A 20,920-nucleotide genomic window follows, 5' to 3' on the forward strand; every position below is an offset into this window, starting at 1 on the left:
CCCAAAGTCTCAAAGCTCACCAGCTGTCTTGCTGCCAGAAGTGAACTCAGATTTCCACAGGGCAATGTGCAAAACCTCGTCCCACTGCAGGATGTAGCTTTTCATTTGTGAGCCACTGGTCAGAGAAGCTGAGCCTTACCTATCATTATGCTAGTCATGCAGGTTGATATTCTTGTCTTAAAAAAGAACATGGAAGTATATTAAGATTGATGCCTGCCAAAGGTACCTGAATTGTAGAGTGCTGAACAACTTGGACAACTGAGGCTACTAGAACCCATTTCTCTAGATGAGCAGCTGCAAAACTAGGATCAACACCAAAACTTGATAATTAAGTGGTCTGGATAAAATTAATTTCTACTTAATGAAGAGGGAAGAAAGCAGAAGAGTAAGATACAGACCCACCAAAGCCCAAGGAGTACTTTTAAAACAGGCAGCATTTTTCTGACCTGTAGAGAGCATTTATCAGGCTAGAAAAAGGCCTGTGTTCACAGGCAGCTCAGATCAGCGTTCTGGAAACATAAAATGCCACTCTTTCTATCAACGCAGTCAGACTTCTCAGTCTGTGAAGCCTTAAGTACTCGGCTGCAGTGAAGATGCACGGCCAGAAGGGCAAGCGTCGGAGTGGTCGGTGCACCTCTGCTGACTGGCAGGACGGAAAATCCGGAGGAATGGGAATGACAGGGTGCAAGCACAAGCTGCCTTTTGGAGGAGCCTGGCGGTGGCGGGCATCTCCCTCTGCTGGCAGCTCCCAGACACTCAGCGCTGCTGTCTCGCTGCCTTCTGGAGCTCCCAGCAGGGGGAACGCCAGGAGGGCAGGACCCCCGGTGCGTCCCGCACATCACTCCCGGGCCGCGGGCAGCCTCCTTCATTCCCGGGGACGAAGTGAACCCGCAGTGGAGCTCTCTTAAGGAGGGAATAAAATGAGAACAACTTGCAAAGCTGTGGTGGTGTTTTGCGCAGATGTTGGGAAGAGGACACCGATACACCCACAGGGATACCAGAAATAAACCTTCCAGCACTGGGGAGATCAGCTGAGGGGTCCTGCTGCACCTGCCAGCCTTTCCCACCTCCTGTGGGCAGCAGCTTTTTTCAGTCCAGGCTCCAGCCACGTCCCAGAACGCTGAGTTGCCTCGTGCAGTGGAGCACGGCCAAGTCTGCTGGGTCACTGCCGTAGCCCTAAGACCTGGGGAAATGTGGGAGGAAGGGTGCTGGGTTCAGACCTCAGCTTGGAGGAACTCTCCATCTCCCCACTTTGTGCTACAGCTGCCTCATCTGTGGAGAGGAGACAACAGCCATCCTGCTTTGGTTATCAGCAGTGCTCACTGGACAGAAACTGCTGTCTGCTCTCAGTTGATACACTCACATTTGCCCGAGGTTTGAGCTCCTCACAGCTGCTCCACGGGCACACGAAGGGTATCAGAGGGGGCAGGACCTTCACCTGCCTCTGTCCCATCTCCTGCCTCTAGAAGATGATACAGTCCTGGCAAGTTTCTCTTGTCTTGGTCCCTTCCCATCCCTGCCTCCCAGCTCCAGCATTGGTGGGGTTTCCAGCCCTTTGGCTCTCCTTGCCCTGTGAGCTGTAGGTGACCAGCAGGATCTGGACACAAATCAGGGGAGAAGCCACAGGACTGCCCTGCACCTGGGGACTCTTGATGTGTGGCTCTGACAAACAGCATGCTCCTCTGTGCACTGCATACACAAGAGCCAGGGGCATTCCTTGTCCTCAGACTGAACACACCAGGGATCACACCTTGTACGAGAAATAATTTGAGAAGACTCCAGTACAAGAAAGGGTTTTTACAGGCCAGGAAGGAAGAATCTAAATGATATTTGCATAGCCGTTTTCCAAAGGTCATGGGAAAGGGTTCGAAATAACTCCTTGCACTGGTCTTCTGGTGCCTGAGGCATGATAGTGGCTGCTATTGTTTCAATAAAGCAAGGTGATAATATGGCAACAGCATTATTTAGTGCATCAGCACCACCGTTTCTGCTGCCTTGCTGGGCATGGAGGCAGATAACACATCAAAGAGACTGCCCCTGAGTTGCTGAGATAATGAAAATATTGTGTAACTGGCTACACTGCCTTTACAAACAACATGCCCATACAAGTCTTCATTAAAGAAAATGCTATTTGTTGGGTTTCTTGCTTTCTTTTTTTCCCCCTAATGCTTGCGTGTGAACAAGATGTCAGTTCCTTCCCAAGAACAAAGCAACAGTGTGGTCACAGGCAGGGAGATTTTGGCTTGGACTCCTGGGAGAAGTTACTGGGCACTCTTAACACTCTCAGAAAGCTAAGGAGAGGGATCCCAAGGATGGCTGTAAACAGTCAGACCAGAAAGCTGTGTGGGGTTTAACTCATCTGCTTTGCAGAACATATGGGAATGGGGATCGAGCCTCAAGCAGTTTTGTAGTATCTTAGATGGGAATTCAATCAACTTGATTCAGTCATTTGTAATAGAACCAAATTTGCAAGACAAAGGGACATACTCAAACCACTTCTTATGGTACCTAGCAGGACCAACTGGCTTCTAATGGTGCAACTTTTCTAGTTTGCAGGCTGAACACACTGCTGTCAGCTCTAACCAGCAGCACTATAGGAAGTCATTCTATCACATCTGTAAACAGTCTTGAAATACCATTCTCTGAGGTTTAGATGCTACAGTAGGCACCTAAGTAAATCCTAAGTGCTAAAAAGAGTCAAGAGATCTCATTCTGGTGAGAAGGCCATTCAGAAGATTTAAGAAACTCCCACAAAGAGTAATATTTCTCACACAGAGCAGTCAGACTGCGAAGTTCAAATATTGAAGATATGGAAACAATAATGGCTTTCATGGCCTCCTGTCTCTTCCACATAACAGGGGGAAGGTCAGATGTTCTTTCCAGTTTTGTATTCTGCTTGCAAGAAGCCCTTGGTCATATGGCTGGCCAGAGTGAATGTCATCAGAAGTTAAGACAATCTCTTACTAGGGATCAGACAGGTGGCAAACAACAACAGTTTCCGGCAAGCTCAGTGGAGGCTGAAGGAGGACACTGTTTCTTGACTGAGACCATATATACCAGTCTATAGCAATGGTGAGACTGTAAATTAGTCTAGAGACATAAGGATATTCTTCTCAGATCTATGGCTCTGCCAAGCTCTATTGCAAACTATTAACAATAGGAGAGATCACAACCACTTAAGATGTGTGCTACAACATTTACAAGTTGCTAAGCCCCTCTAAACAGAGCTCTTCATGCAATCAGTGGGGGAACATCTCCATGCAATCTCTGCTTATTTTCCATAAAAAACTTATGGAATACCTAAATATTGGAATCTAAGAAATTTCCAGGTTGACCAGAAAAGCTATAGCTTTTAAGAACCTAGAAGTTTAAGGCAATACTGGAAAACAGCTAGTCTGAACTGCTATTTGCAAGTTGGGTGTCTACATCACCACTTGGGAAGGATTTGATGGGGTCTAGTTTTGTACCGAAGCTAGCAAGGGATGGGATTTGCCTTTTCACAAATTCTTACTTTAACAAAGAATCCTTACTTTAACAAAGCTCATTCGAATAGTACACATCTTGGTCAGCTCATACACCACTTCAAAACCATGATTGACTGACTGGGCAAGCAGCTGGGCGAAGAGCTGGTTGTTGAAGATCTTGAGGCTGCAGCCACTGGGGATCTTGCAGACAGTGGCTGGGTGGAAACCATGCTGGTAGTTACAGTTGCGGCTTTGCACAAAAATACTGCTGTCACTGACACATTCAGCATAAACTTCCCCACCAACGTAGTAAAGATGAACACCTCAAAAAAGAAAAAATGTGTATTATTTCTCCATAGTTCACAACACACTTTATACCAGTAATTCTTTAACTATTTTACTGTTGTGGGCATACAAACCCAGGATCATTCCAGGCACTCAGTGCCTATAAGTTGCCTTTTAAAAGACAGTAAACTGTGTGCATATCTGTAAAATGGATCCCCCAACTTTAAGAGGAAATTGTCATAACCACTATTTTGAGGTACTGGTCTAGAAGGAAAAAGGCTTGGCATGTGATGTTTTTCTTTGTTTCTTAGTGAAAGTTGGTTTACTTCTTTAACCCAACAGCATGGTAATTTATGACAAGACACACATACATGTACATATACACACACATAAATACCAAACATGTCAACCATATATAAAACATGGATCAAAACTGCCAAAGAACTGACAAATCTGTTATGCATTACACATCTAAATGTATTTTCACTGTTGAGCACATGCATGCTGACCAAGACTCACTTCACTGCATGCTATTTTTTTACTACACGATCCTATCTCGTGCAGTTCAAACACAGCATGGTGTGTACTTAAAATAGCATTTCAGTATTTTACTTTATCCATCATGTCAGAACCATGTATTTGCATTTACATGACATGACTTACTCATCAGATCCTGTTCAAAGTGACCTTTAGCAAGAAAATGACTGATATCTTTCTGGACTTTTCAGTGTCCAAGTGACTTACCAATACTAACTCTCCGATTTTTACTATGCCTTGGGGAAATGAAGATGGAAGCATTTCTATCCATTCAAAGACTCTGGTCCTCTCAGGACATCTGCTTGCATGAAAACATACCTAATTGGTGGGAGAATTTATCTTGGCCCAATTCAGCAACGTTAAAGTTAGGGATCTTGTGTAAGCTAATTGTGTAGATGCCTTCTCTAGGTGACAGATGATGAGAGGCACTGTGACCAGATGATTCACTCCATCCGCAACAGAGTGCAGGCTCACAGCCAGCTTAAACTGATAGAAGTCTGTGCAGGTGCTGAAAAGGCTCTCTTGTTCCCTGCCCCTGCTGCTTCTTACCCCACCTGCTTTCATGCTGGCAGCAATAGCTGGGATTGAGCAGCGCTATCCAGACTGGGGAACTGAACCAGCTAATAAATTCAAGAAAAAACAAAACAAAGCAAAATATTTATTTGCAGCGAGATCTTCATCAGTGCAAGCATGGCAATGGGGATCCACACTACTTAAACGTGAGTATGAAACCACACCCTGAAGGGGGCCAAGTCATCCTGTGAAGATGCCAGACATTCACCCTTCCCATGGCTAGATTAGGTGAAATGAACCCCTCCCATGGCCAAGAGAGGTGGAGGAACTCAGTTCTTTGTTCTCATAAAAACCACCACTAAATAAAAATACAATTCTCCTCTCTATTCCCAGGTATGGCATTCAAACCCTTACATACAAATGCACATGTTCACAGAGTCTCAGTGGAGTGTCTGCAAAGCCAGTGATAACTATGCTTTAATAATTCAGTTGTAATTAGTTTTATTCCTGCTGTCTTTCATACAAAAAAGACTGGTTACATATTCCCACTCTGTTCATCATTCTGTGGTCATGACAGCAAGGGGCAGCACCACATCCTTAGGACAAAAACAGCCTCTAAACAGAAGTGGGAAAGGCTCAGGGAAAAGCAGGTTGAGTGGGAAAGGAATGTGGGAAAAATACGCTCTCCCATAGACTTCCAGGATGACTCAGACGGGAACCTTAAAGTCTGTCTTCAAGCCATCACTTGACTTTTACTTCTATGCACCCACGAGATCTCAAATTAGATGTGAGCAGCGAGGGGTGTGGCTCAGAGCACACACTAGCATTGCACTGGGAACATGGGTGAGATGACAGCTCCATTAGATCAGTTGTCAGCTCCAGTCCAACTGCACCAGACATTATGGGGTGTTGCACACTGTGACTGCTATTACTTGACCTGTGTCTCTTTTCCCTTCCGTGGAAGATGGATAAAAGGGAAAGACTAAAAACACGAAGGTCCTAGGTAACCTTGATGGAGTCCCTATGACTTTCTGAAATAGAGTGAGAACACAGGGTAGGGAGACAAGAATAAGGACATAAATGTTTTCCACATTTCAAATCTTCAGGCATGGCTACTGGTTTTGGGTGACCACGCTTTTGGGTTGCTATGGTGAAAAATTTTAAAGGTGTATTTTCAGAGTATATTGAGTAACCCAACCTCTGAAAAAAATTAATGCTTTCAAAGGCATTGCCCAAACTTATGCTATAACAACAAAACTCCCAAAGTCACTTCTGAAAGCAAAGGCTACAATTTGCTTTTTCCTTGTGAACTTTTTAAAAACAATAAATACAGCAGTAATGAAATGTCAGTGTATATTTTCAATCTTCTGGTATTCGATCACCAGAGACAGGCACCCTCAAGGAAGCCAAGCAGCTGAATACATATTTGCAGAAGACCAAATCAAGGGTCCATATGTTTTAGTGGGATTTCACTGCTCTCTGCAGAAACTGGAAATTCAGCAGTCTCCAAGCATCCACATGTTTTTGACACTCCAATCAGAAGTCCCCTTTTTGTCCTTGAAGTCTGACTGCTGAAACAGGTCCAATTGCTAGTAGATGTCGCATTGTGTTCTGGATTGTTTTTAGCTTTGATGTGGTATTTCCAGGAAACCGTTTCACGCTGATACACTAGATGACAATTCAATCACATATCCTTATCCTACTGAGCTAATCTTGTTTACTCACTCTTTTTTCTGCCCTGTTAACATGTGACAATTGTATCCATTTCAGTAGCTTTCATCTGTCCAGCACGCCTTTGAACTACAGCTTTTAGAGCTGCTCTGTGCTCTTCTGCAGGCCTGTACTGGTGCCACCTCTACTCCACTTGAACATGTTTTTTTAAGATTTGCATAACCAGGGAAGAGCAGTAAGCAGTAAAATTAAGGATCTCTGATATACTAAGCTCCTCTCTGGGCAACCTGCTCCCTTCCCTTGGGCAGATTCCTAGTGTAAGACTTTAAAGGACTTTTAATCAATGAAGACAGATCTTCAGATTTGAATGCATGAGGACCATTAGCATTTACCTCATTTTCTTTCTGTTCTGCCTCTTCCTCTTTTTGGGCAGAAAGTCACAGGATGTAACATCGTCAAACGACAGCTTTGACTGGGATCTTCTGTCATTCTTCTTTTAGGGCTGGGCTCAACTTTGATCTACACCCCTTTTTTGACAGCTTATGTTGATAGAGAAGCTTTGCTTTATTTTCTGAGTAAGTTAGAACTGGATGTACAACTCATTTCTACCCCTCACAACAAACTACTATAACAGACACTTGTCATGACAGCATCACGTTGACTTCCCACAGTGCATCTGCAACACAAGTGCTTTCCCTTCCAGAGGAAAGTGCAAGAGCTAAGTAGAACATCTCCTGCACTAGCCTTCAGGTTCTCCTGCACTAGCCTTCAGGTTCACTGTTGTTTGTAAAAACTATGTCACATTTGTCTCAGAGCTTCCTCATATTCAGTCATTCAACACTAGACTATCAAGAGCCAATTAAAATACTGCTCTAGGCCTGGGAAATGAGGTGAGGTTGACAAGATAATAGGAGTGGAACAATTAGAGTTAATTAGTCCAGTGGGAAATCTATTCCCAGGCAGCTACCGGTGAGAGGCTAGCTTGGCAAGATAATGAGTCTAGACTGGATATACCAGAACAGGCAAAGCTCCATCCGCACAGAGAAGTGGCCGGTACAGGGCTTCTGACTCACCACCACAAACAACAGTAAGTTCTAAGAATATCAGGCCCTATGCAGCCCTGGTGAGCTGGGATGGAGTGTGTGCAGCCATGCATGTCCAGGTATGGTCTCCTCATACTCGTCACCAGTAGCATATGATCCTGCATGAACAGGGGTATACGTACACCGAAAGTGAAGAATAGAAGGAGAACTGCTGGAGGGAGAATCCAGAACTTCGTTTCACTGGTGAGAAGTTGACAAGGCAGGGAATGAGACTGGTAGGGGGGAAAAAGCTACAGAGGCAACTCCGGTAGAGTTCTTCAGCTAAGTAACTCAACTACTAAGTGTTTCATCCATCTCCCTTTGTTATTCGGTGGGAGGAGAACCAGCCCTGAGGCACCAGCAATTATCCTTTTAGTGGCATTTCAATGGCAATATTCCCAGTTGCCAGAAGCTCTAATAAATAAAATGAAAATACATACTGCTAAATTAGAACACACAGCTATAAACAACATTCTTCTCTTTGCTGGCCAAGTAAATAGCTTTTGTAAGGAGCTACTCTGCTGATCATTATCCAGTCAGAAAAGAATCAGCCGCTTTTCTATTTCAGAAGTAATCTTAGAGCTTTGGTTTTAAGACAAGCACATCTGACAAATCAGCCAGGTTTGTTAATGCAATGCACAGTTCTTTCAAGCTCTGAATATTCCTGAGAGAAGGGATTTCCTCTTACCTTTTCCTATGTGTCTCCTGGTGTTTTCTATAGTAGAGTTGCGGTTTACATTTGAGAGCAGTCCCAGGCAGAACCTGTTTTTGTTATTTGAGGGATCTGTAAATCCATCTATAAGGATACTTCGAGAGGAAGCCTGGAAAGTCTCCCCTACCCGGTTGTTGAGTTCATAGTAGGCAACTGAGCACCAATGTTGGGGTTCCTCATAGCAAACAGGCCGAAAATCTGTAGGAAATAAAATTAATCAGCTGCTCAGGTCTCAGGAATATTTTTTAAACAACCATTCTCTGTTTTCTTTTCTCTCTCTCTCCCACTCCCACCCCCCTCAGCTCTTCATCTAAACAGTCACTTAGGTCATGCTTTATCTCAACAGCAGCTTCTGTTTCTTCTTAATTTTATGACTGAAGCCCCAAACACACAGAGGGCTGGTACACCAGCCTAACTCTAAGCCTCTGAGGAGTCCCAGTTGTTCTTAAAAGTGTTAACTCCACTGCATTAAATTAAGCACATGCTGACATTCCATGCTGAACTGGGGCCCAAATCTTTACACTGAAAATAGTAAGGGATACATCTGCTCTGCACACCAGCAGCCACTAGGGATGACAGATGGGCTCAAAGCAAGTCAAAACTGAGCCAAGCTTTCAGCCTAATACCAAACTCTGAAGTTCAGAAGTAATCAATCACTCCCCCCAATTTTTTGCATGCTCTGAGGCTTTCCACTTCCATGTGGGACTGTAAACAGAAATGTCAGAAGGTCATTTCTTTTGGATTTACCCCTGCCCAGGTTTTCTAACTCAGAGGTAAAGAAAGACTCAAAAATGTAACAGAATGTCTGATCCTCATTTGTCCTACAGGAATTAGTGGGAAACCTTATCCTGCCTGCCCACCACAGGCATGTGAGCCCCCTGCCCCCACAGCACCTCTGTGAATAACATCTAATAAACTTCCAACTAATACTCACTAGGGCAGTGATCAAGGATGGTAAACTGTGGTAAAGGGATTAAAGTATCTCAACAATTTATTTAAAAGTATTGGTGTCTGATAACTAGTTATCTGACCATTCTGTGTACCCATCTGTAATCAGCACTATAATCCTCATCCTCCTGCTCCAGTTCTGTCATACAGACATGTTCCTCACTGTTTCAGAAGGCTGTTAATATTTTTTAATGTGCATGTATGTGCACAGTGTTCAGTCCTCATGCCATAAAGGAATTTGTTTAGGACTACAATATGCTAGACTAAAAGAAAAATAGTGATTTTTCCTTAGCAGTAGCAGGAAACCAAAGGAAAACCCAGAAGAACTCCATTTCCCCTTGCTGCTCTGCAGCTATGGGTTTTGAATGGTGGAGGCATCACCTGCCTTTACTAGTCTGGAGGTAGTAGAGACCATGCTGGAGAGGTCATAAAGGTGCTTTGAGGAGAGCGAGGAAGATCCCAGACCCTCCTACTCTGACCACCCATGCACTCTCCCACTAAAGCATTCTTATATGAGGATAAAGAGTTTGGCCTTCTGTAAAAATCTCCTTGTATTTCACCAGAACATGTCCTTTCTTTTCTAGCCAGCCAGTAATGTAACATTAATACAAAGATGGCAGTAAGAAAGGTCCTAACCACAAGGCTTTAAAGTACTTGAAACCCAGAACTGAAGGTGATAAAGAAATCAGTTCTGATATTAATAGTGCTCTTGTGTGTTATGTTGCCTCACCATCCTTGATTTGATATCTTTGTCTTTACAACATAGATAACAGTGTTTGCTTTCATTAACAGCCTTCTAACTGTAATAGTCCATGCATGCAAATAAGGTCTAAACTCTGCAACTTCACACATAATTCACTGAATTCTTAAATCAACCCTTTCTGCTAGCTAATGGATGGGTCTGGGACACAGCCTTACTGCAAAACTCTGAAACCTATTATTACAGATCAATAAGCCTTTTTGTTCAAATAACAAATTTTGCTTAACAGTTTTTCTTTGAAGAATAGTACAAATGGTTATTTACTTTCAGCTTCTCCATCGGCAGATTTACCTCCATTGGGCAAAGACAGCACTAGTTGACTTTCAGCTATTGCATCCATTGACCTCCCATTGTGGGTTCCTGGAGGTTCCCTTGCATGGTAAGGTGGGGGTGGAGTTTCCACTATTGGAAAGAAGGAAAGAAAGAAAGTAAAGAAAGAAAAAACACCTAAATCAATACATTGGTAATTTCTTTCTGGCTTTTCCTGGTGAATACTTAACTTCATCATTGTTTAGCTAGAGAAGGGCTGGAAACAGAGCATAAATCTGAACCTGACTGCCCTTCAGTCTCCAGATTAAGACCATTACATGTTCAGGAAGGACAGGAAGGAAGGGCTGCACTTGAAAGAAAGAGGAACAGTCACAACTGGGCCTCAAGCCTAGAGCGGTGTCCAGTCAAGCTCTCTGTTAACACCAGTTGTTACCCTAAGAAAGTAATGCAGTTTGATCCTCAGTTCCAGAGTTCTCTTGCAAATTTAAAACTTGAAGAGGATGATTTAAGAACAGAAGCTAACTTTAACTGATCCTCTGGGAGAAAGCTCTTTTTCTTCACAGTCTATAAAAAAAGCCTATGGAAAGCCTTTACACTCTAAAATCAGAGTTGGCAAAACTCCCTCCAGATTTGTCCTTTGTACCTCTGTCCTACAAGGTAAGGCTGGCCCTCTTCTGGTTTGTTCAGTCTCATATCAAACAGCAATGGCTGTGACAAAAAATATGGAGAAAAAGTATCAACTCACAACCTACCAGCTCCTGATTTGTTTAATTTATGGTACAGTAAGCTAGAAAACAGAAGGTGACTCTATAGTGGGGATTCTCAAGAAAGACAGGAAGCTTTAGAAAGCCAAAGAAAAAGGGACTTCATTTTTGTATTTGAAAATGTCAAAAATCACTACATAAGCACTAAAAGCATGTAGTTTCATTCATTTAAACAGAAACTCAGTGGGCTTATGTGTAAATTACAGCCATATACAAACTTGCAGGACTAAGGGCCTCTAAGAAGACCAGGGCTTAATTTGATTCCACGTTGAAATTTCCTCTTGTGTTTGGGATCTGTTGGCTGGCCCTCAACAGAGTGCAACTTCACTCAGAGTGGATAAATGTGGACTGTCTTGTAAGAAAGTAATTGAATCTTCCAAGTAAGGAATTTTATTTTATTTTAAGGATTGATCAGAATTTAGAAATTTCATACACTATATCATATTTCTAAAATATAGATGACATAACCCTCCCAAAGAAAATGCGACAAGCAGGAACAGTCAAACACAATTAAGAAAGAGTGGAAGAGAATACAAGTCACAGAAAATAATATAATGTGGTTATACAGATATTTTTGATGTCTACACCCAAGCTAGTCACCGTAAGGTCTCCTTATAGCCACTAAAGAAAAATAGGCACCTGCAGACATGGTGCATCTCAGCTACTTTAGACATACACTTTAAGATGCAATGAATCTTGTTTGAGGAGTGCCTGGTTTTCTCCACTGATTACAGAGAGAGTACAGGCAATTGCATGAGATTTGGTCACATCAATCCCATTCAAGGTTCTTGATGTAACTCCAGTTTGCTTTAGATAGTCTTCCATCCCTGATTGTTACACAGGAAAAATATGCTTATCAGCGTGCTGTGTGCTGTGATATACTGAAGTTCAGGTTGAGCCACTTCCATTTTTAAGTAGCTTTGCAAGGTCCCAAGTTCAGTTAAATGCACAAGACAGAGTCATTATATAGTTGCAATGGACCTGATTTACCTGTCAGAACCAGCTCAACTGAATCCAGCTTGGTTACACGTAGGTGAAAGAAAAAGATGGGAGAAGACAAACAAGTCCTACTACTTGCTGAAATGGTTCAATGTTGCTAAATGTGATTTAATCTGAAGTATAGATATAGAGAAGAAATGAATGAAGGTCCATTCAATGAATAGAGAGGGAAGGAAAAACATCACACTGTATTGAAAGTGTCCATCTTAAAAGGAAGTTCAAAACTACAAATACCTTGTAAAAATAAACACCTTTCTTGCACTTAAAATCAACACGCACATCATTAAGGACATTAATTTAAATGCTTTGTAGTTGAGACATTAAAACATTAAGTTACAAGTTTCTGACCTGAATTCATCTTTGTGAAAAAGCTGAGATCATTGAATCTATCTGAGTTACAACAAAGTGCAGAAGTTAATCTGAACCATGTTTTGATATTAAAACTACCTCTCAGCTGTGTTGCATGATGCCTTCTTGGTATATTTAACAGCAAAAGCATAGTTAAATTCACAGGTAATTAGAGCAGTACTAAGTAAGGAGTCCAAAACGCAACCAATTTGAGTGACATAACCCTGTCGACCTCAGAAATGTGGAGCTGATGAAACACATTCCAAAGTCCTAGGAATTTTCCTGGTGGCTTCACCAAGTGTTGGGCCAGATCGTTAAACACCTTACTTTCCTGAAGTTATACCGTCAGTGGGATCACCATACATTAAAAAATATTTCTGTATATCAATTTTCCCATTTTATCCTGTCCCTCCTGGTAGAGGTGCTTAACTTAGGTGTTGCAAGTGCTCTTTCCATGCATTGTATCAGAAACTTGGATGGGAAGCTTTAGGCAGAAGGTGGCCTGGCACACCTGCTCCTGTCCTCAACTTTCCCCTTACAGTAACCATGAAATCTTATCCAGGTACTACCATGAGTGGGATGACTATAACTCTTAGTCCCTTGAGCATCTGTCTCAAGGACTGGAAGACAATAGGATGCAGTCACAAGAAATCATGTTCCAAATCCATCCTGTCCAACAATTCAATCTGTAGCTACAGCCTGAGGGGAGCACACGGAATTGGCACCTGACCCCAGGCCCTGGCAAGAACCATGACTACCTCAGTCAGGAAAGTTCATTCTTACCCGTGAGCTGATAAGGACTTCCTGGTCCAGAAGAGCTTCCTGGTGAGTTGGGGTAGCTGATGCTGTTAGGTGACTGGGAGAACATGTGGCTTGGTGATGATGGAAAAGGGGTGCATGGAGGATGCTGGAAAGAATCGGGATAGGTGGCATTGTGCGGCATCAGTGGCTCGCTGTGCAGAGAAGTGTTTCGAAACTTGGCAAGGAGGCTGAGGTGAGGGTTAAACTCACTGTGTCTTGGAACGAGTACAGGAGGTAGGACTGAAAATAAAAACAAGAACAGAAAATATCTGGTTAAAACTGCACTCCTGAAATTATATCTCTTCGTAAGTTAAAAAAGGCATATTCCACGCTGCCCAAATAGTGCTGTCTATACACAAGTCATTGAAGGGCAACAAGCCCGTCCAAAACGAAGAATCAAAAGCTGACTCTTGGACCCTTTTTTCCCAGATTTGAAGCCAGTTGCAGCAATTCCATATGCAAAAGATGGACTCATTCCTGACTTGAACAAAGTAGCTTAAGATTCACATGTACAGACTCTTACAGAAATGCAAGTGGCACATTTCTCCATCTCAAAATTACCTATTCCTTCCTTCCCGAAAGACTGAGCATGTCAGGAGTTTGCTAAATATTAACAACAGGATTTGCCAAAACCACAGACAAGCTTAATAATAATTGATAGTGCTCCACAATGCACTGCATATTTTACTATCAGTGTTTTACAGATGGTCAAAAGGAAGCACAGACCTGAATCTAGACACCCGATTTAAAAGGTTTTCAGGTACTTGAAAATGCTGCCAGACAGACAGTGGGATCTTTAAAAGGAATTGTAAATGGCAATTCAAATACAGGAGCAATATTAATTTAGCTCTTGCACTATAGTTAGAAAAGATCTAGCATGAGGAGGCAAATGTCAATGGTTGGTAGTTAAGACATGAAAAACGCAGGTCAGAAAACTCAAATCCAAATTCACCCATGTAAAAACTGTTCTAATAGAAGATATCATTTCACAAACTGTCTTCACTTACATCTCATACTGTCAGTGCTGTTAACAGCATTGCTGAATTGAGAAACCTAAAGTTGACCCAAATTATTTTAGATTCTGACATATCAGGATCACTTAAAAAAAACTGACTAGTGAGTTACCTATGAAGATGCAGCCCTAAGGCTGGAACACAAAGAGGCTTGCTAAATAGTTCTACATATGGGAGTTCAACTTGAGGCTTTAACTGGGTCCTCCATGGTCTTTGGGGGGGGAACAGCACCTACAGTGGGTGATCCAAAATATCTCTATTAGTTACTAGCTCACATAGTGCCTAATTATCTTAGTTAAGGCCTTAAACACAGGTAGGGAGAATGAATCCCCAGTTGCTATTGTGCAGATCTAAAAGCCACCAGAGAAGATGAGGCAATTCGAGTTTTTGTGACAAGGATAAATTGTCCCAACACTGGGAACAATTCAGCAGGCTTGTATTGATTGACCTAGTGTCCACAGTTCCACTGGCCTAAAACCCAGTGGCATGTAATCTTTCAGTCTATCCTTACTAGCTTATGGAAACAAATAGCAATGTGTGCTTTTGGTTATAAATACTGACAGGAATATATGGTTTGAACATGTTTTAACATATTGTTTGGGCCCAAAAGCTCTGTCTAGGTAAAGCCAATTCTTTTTAGGTAGGTTACCTAACAGCTTTTAATTACAGCTAACTCTCATTTATCCAGCATAATGAAAGAGTAGAATAATTGCTATAAAGTAAATAATATATAGATAATGCAAAACATGTGCATGAGAAGAGGCTGTAGGAACACCCTTGGAGTGCACCCTTAGTGCACATCGACTGCTTAGAGATCTGGGGCAGTTTAAGCAGGAGGAGGAGGGGGACCAGTGCCTGGTACCAATGGCAGGTTTACAGCTTCTTGCTTCTACATCAAGCAAGCTGCACCTGGGACAGGGCTAAACCATGCTCTTGCCCACCCACTGGCATGCACCATTTGGGAATTTGCCAGTCACCCATGAACTGAAGAACCAAGCCCTAAAGAGATCTAAAAGATCAGACTGATGACATCTTCTTGCCTGACTGGAAACAGGCACTGGGACACCTGTTAAGAGACTCTTCTCTGGCCCAATGCATTTCTAATTATTTTCTGGCCAGCACAAGGATGGTACTTTGGAGACTAACTTCTTTCTGCTTCTGATATGCTGCTACCTGTGAGATTAAGATTTTGTTGCTACCCTCTTAAATTCTTTGGTAGAAAAAGGTAATCTGCTTCTTTGGCTTTTTAGATTTCCTAGGGTCTCCAGGTAGAACTCATACAGGCAATATAGGTATTCACATCTGAAATGCATTGCCCAGCCCCCCACAGATCTCTTCACAGCCAGTGGAGAGAAACAGACTCTTTTATTGCTCAGCTCATCTGCTCTATACTGGGACAAGACTACTACCACCATTGCCGATGTGGTTTTAGTGGGCTGGATCCCTCACATCCCATGTTCCTGGTAGCTGCTTCTGGAGTTTGCCTCTGCTGCTTCATGAAACTGGTATGATGCTTGCCAGGTCTGCTGTTGCTCAGCCAGCTCTGACCAGCAGCCTTGGAAAATGGGGAAGTGGTGATCCCATTCCACCCAGCATAGGTGCTGAGCAAGGGACAGCTGTGCTACAGCAATGCCATGCAGTGTTGGGAGCTTGGCACCTGCACCTCACTGCGGGTACCACCACTAAGGAAGCGGCTTTCTTCAGCCCTGTCAAAACTCAGTACAACTCTTTCTCTAAAGGAAAGCTGAGAATCTGGATGTATGAACAGCACTTGCCAGGGAAAGCCTTTGACTCGCCCTGAGTGAGTCAGCAAGAGGAATTTTCAAGCCTTGGACTCCTTCCCAGCTCTGACCAGGGTACTCTTAATTTCTGCTCTGCTGTACAGTTTTTGCCACCTCACTCAATCTTTCCACTGACTGCTCTGTAGCTGCCTAGAGGCTAAAGCCTCTGTGGTGGTGAGGAATTCAGGGATTTTCTTGTTTGTGGCTAAAAATTCCCCAGAGGGCCTTGTTCTTTTGGTAACAGATGTCACTCTCCAGGGCTCAACCACTCTGAAGGAAGTATGATCAGAGGCACAAAACTGAGTGACTGAGTGCATTGGGACCTGTCTGTCCTCATAATCTACCTGCGTTGTCTGTACTCAATGGGGTCCTTTTCTTCTACTTGCTATTATTCTACTTTCTATTCTTCTACTATTCTTCTGCTTTCTATTTTTCTACTTACAATTCTCCACTGAGCCAGGGGTGGATCCTTCCTTCTATGCATGCCCAAGCGTTGATGATTTTTGTGCAACTGAAGACAAATACAGTCATATCCCAAATCCTGCCACTGCCCTTTCTGCACTAGGCTTCCTCCTATTCCTTTTACCTGCAAAAGTTCTTGCTGGAAGCCTGTCTGTGCCCAGAGCCTGTGACTTCAGGTGCTAGAAAGTAAACTATCTGCCTCACAGTTTAGTTCCAGGTACAACATCCACACTACAATTTCTCACATAACAGCCCATCTTTGCAGACTTTATTACCTTTGCAGACCTCCCCTCCAGTAAGATCCATCTGTTCCCTGTATCCATGACCATTCACAAACACCAAGCACATGGCCAACAGTGAGATCATCAGGTGGTCTGCCAACTGGGAAGCAATTTTGCATTTTAGTCCCACTCGGGCTTGACGAAATCAATCAGTTAGTCTAAGTCAAAAGTTCATTTAGGCTCCTGCTGTCTACATCAATGGTGCACACTAGAATTTGCAATATCTACACGAATGATCTCATATAAAAATAACAAGGTACATGTTTAGGTAGCTTCTGTATTTTTCTGAAACTGCAGCTTCTCTTGACAACAAACCATTAAGACTTCTGACCCGCCCTTCAAGACAAAACAGTGAAGGGATCAGCAGAGCCTAACCACCATACCTATCTTCTTTAGGCTAGGTGGCCTAACCCCTCTCTGCAGTAAGATCTTGCACAAATAGGGGAAATATTTGCTTCTTTTTAAATGGCACATGCTGCTCAGCAGATCTGAGGTGAAATCTGCTGGGGACAATGACAGCAGCAATAAAAGCTATGCATAATCTGTGCAGTGTTGGGTCAGCATAGACTAGGATGTGGCTGGGCAGCCTGAAGCAATGAATCTCAGACCAGAGCTTAAAGCTGCTCTCTAGTAACAGAAGTCTAGGATCTGCCAGGCCACTAAAGAAAGAAGCTCTCCTATCTTTGACCCAACTCATTCATTCCGAGTAAAAGTTAACTGATCTGGTTGCAGAGTGGTTGACTCAGCAAGAGAGACTGCAGTGATGGCAAGTGAGACCCAAAAGGATAGACATTTGTATGAAAATACTGGCTTGTGGATTATAAAAAAATGCACCACTGACTAATTTCATGGGTGCATTCTTTAGCTCCAGAGGATGAGACTCAGAGAATCTCCCATAAGCCAAAGATCACCAACAGCCAAGATGCAGGAGATTTCCTGTAGTTAAAAGAGGACTGTTTAAACAGACTGGCATCTACATCATTCTGTGGTGATCTCACTGCTACCACCTTCTTCTCTTGCCTCACCACCACCTCCTCACAGCATCGCTTTCTGTCTGCCTCTGGCCAGGAGCTGCATTACTGCCACTTGCAGTGGTGTAAGTTATCTCTCCTGCTGCTGCCCCAGTGCACTTGAATAGGTTATACTTCTTGCTGCACCTCATCTTTAGCAGGGAGGAGACTCACTTGTGAGCTTCAGCTTCTAAGCTGTCCCCATAAGAACAGTGGTAGAAGAGAATACAACAGTCCGAGAACAATTCCTGGGTCCTGCGGAGAACTGGCACAGTACAGTTTCCATCCTCACAGCTGCACTCTTTGACCTCAAAAACAAGGTGGTCACATCCAAAGTGCCCCAAGGTGCCTCCCGTGGGCTAACTCCTAAACCCTGAGAAATGCTAGTCCATGCAAGTCCGCGTGGGTCAAAGCTGTGCCCAGGAGCACGCTACCGATTCAGCAATACTCAGACCTGCACCATGGCCCCGTCTCACTAGTAGAGATGTAGTCAGTCTGCTGCAGAGACAAATGGTAGAGACATGTTCACAGCTGAAACCTTCTAAGTTTCAGGGTCAGAACAACAAGTTTTGGCAGCCACTTAGCAGCTGCTGGATTACCCCAATACTAGTGTTTGTTAGCTGGCACTGAACAGATCAGGGTCAAAAACAGCACTGTGCGATGCTATCGGCTACCACGCTGAGAAGACGCCATTAACTACACCAGAGTTACACCAGAAGAAATGAGAAGACACTAAAGACTGAAGCCTTCAAAAAGAAAGATACACAAAATGGGATATTTTAAGAACATATTTTCTTAGATTCTTGGAGAGTTTATTTTAGCGAGGCAGGAGATCACCTCTTTCCGATTAAAACTGTTGACAACAAGTGCCACCCACTGCAGCTGTAAAATTTTAATTGTGACAATGTTTACAGCAGTTGAGATACAACTTCAGAATGACAGCTCTGCTGCAGTGGAAGGATGATCAGAAAAGTGAGCAGCTCCTGTTTAACAACAGTTAACAAACATCCTTCCCTTATTTCATCTGTGTGAAAAGAAACATCCCACAGTTCACTTATCTGATCCTAATGTCACCTCAGAGTAAAGTTCATGTCAGACAAAGACTAATCACGGAATAATAAGTATATACTTACCAACCATATCCATTAGTAAATTAAATTACTGTGATTTTTGGCAGCAAGAGAGAGCTAGGTTAGACATTAAAAATCATGTTGAACTGTAAGGATAGCAAAACAATAGATTCACTTGCCTGGGGAGGCTGTGGAGGCTGTACCACATGAGATTTTTAGGGCTTTTTAGAAACAGACCTGTCAGCAATGTACCTGGTAATTTGGTTTGGTTTGGGAGTAGGGGCAGAGTAGAACAGGATGACTGCTCAAGATCTCTGCCAGCCCTGCTTTCTAAGATCCCTACAGAAATCAGCACTGAACAGTGTATAACTTTTTAACAGCTGTTTCACTGACACAAAGCCCAATTAAACGACCCTTCAGTGAGGTCACAAATTTTCAGTTATGATTAAATCCAGTCTAAAGAGGTATATCACTGGAAAAAAATTGGAGTTTTATGGGAACTTGGGGGGTTTATTTCACATTATTTATTTAGGTAAGTAAATCCCACTGAAGGCAGGCCACCACGCGTTTTAGGTAGAATCAACTGACCTGGCTTCATATCTGCAACAAAATAAGGTATCTTACTGCAACTCTAACCTGCAAAGAGAGAGCTAGTGATACATTTTTCCTGTGGATCAATGAGTCAATTGTTGGTTTTCAGATAAGACATAAATCTAGCCAGGGTGGTAAGTCTACAGTGGTGCTTAGACTTCATGTAACCGGACAGCAGTTTGCAGGCGGGCGGTTCAGAGGGCAGCCAGCACCCATGCCCATGGGGCGAGGCTCACTTTCAGCACCCTGGACAAGATCCAGGTGCCCTGGGGGGTCCAATGGGAGCAGACCCCATGGGTCGGGCGCTCCTGATCCCCCTCTTACTGCTGACTAATGGAGCTGTGATGCCACCGGGTAGGGGAAGACCCAGGATCCTTCTACCAAAACAAAATCTGACTTTTCAGATTTCAGAGCACAACTCGGTAGGACACACCAAGACTAGACCTGCCAGTGCAAGAGCTAATAGAGATGTGAATCATTTGCAGATGATATAATTACCTGGGGTCTCCACCCGCCGGTAATGGTAGGGGTTAATGCACACTTCTTTCTGTTTTGAGCCAAACGGGAACTCACAACATTCCAGTGGTTTCAACTCATGGTGAGATTGTAAATCAGGCCAGCGCCACACTCTGCAGTATATGACGTGGGGAAGCCCCTTGCGGTGAGACACCTGCAGCCGCCCATCCAAGGATCGTGGGATCGTGACACATTTACTGGGCTGACCCGGACAGCTCAGAGCCCTTTCCAGTTCTTCCATGGCACCTTTTTTCTTCTTTAACTTCTTCACCAAGGAATCAACGGCTTTTTCTGCCCACTTTTCCTCTTCATCTCCTTGTTTCCAGCCCAGCAGCCTTTTCACTGCAGGACTGGTGAAGGAGAACAAGGAACTGATAGGGGTGCTGGAGTGCATAAGAAGCAGAGGTTACACACGAACGTCAACAGAAGCACAAATTGCTCTCCTGCCTTGCAAGGCTTGCACGGTGTTTCAATATTGAGATGGATGCTTCCTTCAACAAAAGGTTCTTCCACACATATGTTTTTGTAGTCTTAGGCACTGGTTACAAGTAGTCCAACAGGGTGGGCCTCAGGACTTTCCAAACATCAAGAAACTGCTGCTGAAGCCTGGAATAACAACACAAAACTTAGTTAGGCTTCACACACTCCTTTCATTGTTCCTTCAATAAAATCTTTTCAAAGAGAAATTATTAAAAATGTGCATTTAATTTTCAATTGTTTTCTGTTTGGTTTCTGCTGTTTATTTTGGGTCCAAGCCTCTTCTCCCCACTACCCTTCACATTCATTTTAGAGTTGGACCTCAGAAAGCATTAAGTGTCCAGTCACTTCAATTTCGGTTTAGAATTTAATGAACTAGGCAAATTGTTGCAGGGTTGGGATTATATTTACTACAAAGGAAAATGCACCTTTTTTTTTGTGGTGATAGCTGTAGGTTTAGCTCAAGTATCTTGTATGAAATTAAATCCATAATATCAAATTTTATGGAAGTAATGAGTAGAATATTTCTCTGATTTCAACTCCCTCTCTGCCACTCCAATCTCAT

General features: G+C 43.2%; 1 protein-coding gene across 2 annotated transcripts in view; it reads right to left on the minus strand.

Moving 5' to 3' along the window:
- The window catches only part of SMAD9 (SMAD family member 9), a 30,536-nt gene extending 10,055 nt beyond the window's left edge, over positions 1–20,481 (minus strand). Inside the window, exons 1-5 of one of the 2 annotated variants that reach the window (XM_026843306.1) lie at positions 19,861–20,481; positions 13,137–13,394; positions 10,264–10,374; positions 8,241–8,462; positions 3,531–3,787 (exon numbers count right to left, since the gene is read on the minus strand). In XM_026843306.1, coding sequence (XP_026699107.1) covers positions 3,531–3,787; positions 8,241–8,462; positions 10,264–10,374; positions 13,137–13,394; positions 19,861–20,272 — 1,260 coding nt within the window. In that variant the 5' untranslated portion in view covers positions 20,273–20,481. Of the gene's footprint in view, positions 1–3,530; positions 3,788–8,240; positions 8,463–10,236; positions 10,375–13,136; positions 13,395–19,860 lie in introns of both variants that reach the window. The other variant, XM_026843298.1, reaches the window with a different exon arrangement.
- Positions 20,482–20,920: the final 439 nt, after the last annotated feature.

Source organism: Athene cunicularia, assembly GCF_003259725.1.
Source record: "Athene cunicularia isolate RWA chromosome 1 unlocalized genomic scaffold, athCun1 chr1_part1, whole genome shotgun sequence".
Lineage (NCBI taxonomy): Eukaryota > Metazoa > Chordata > Aves > Strigiformes > Strigidae > Athene > Athene cunicularia.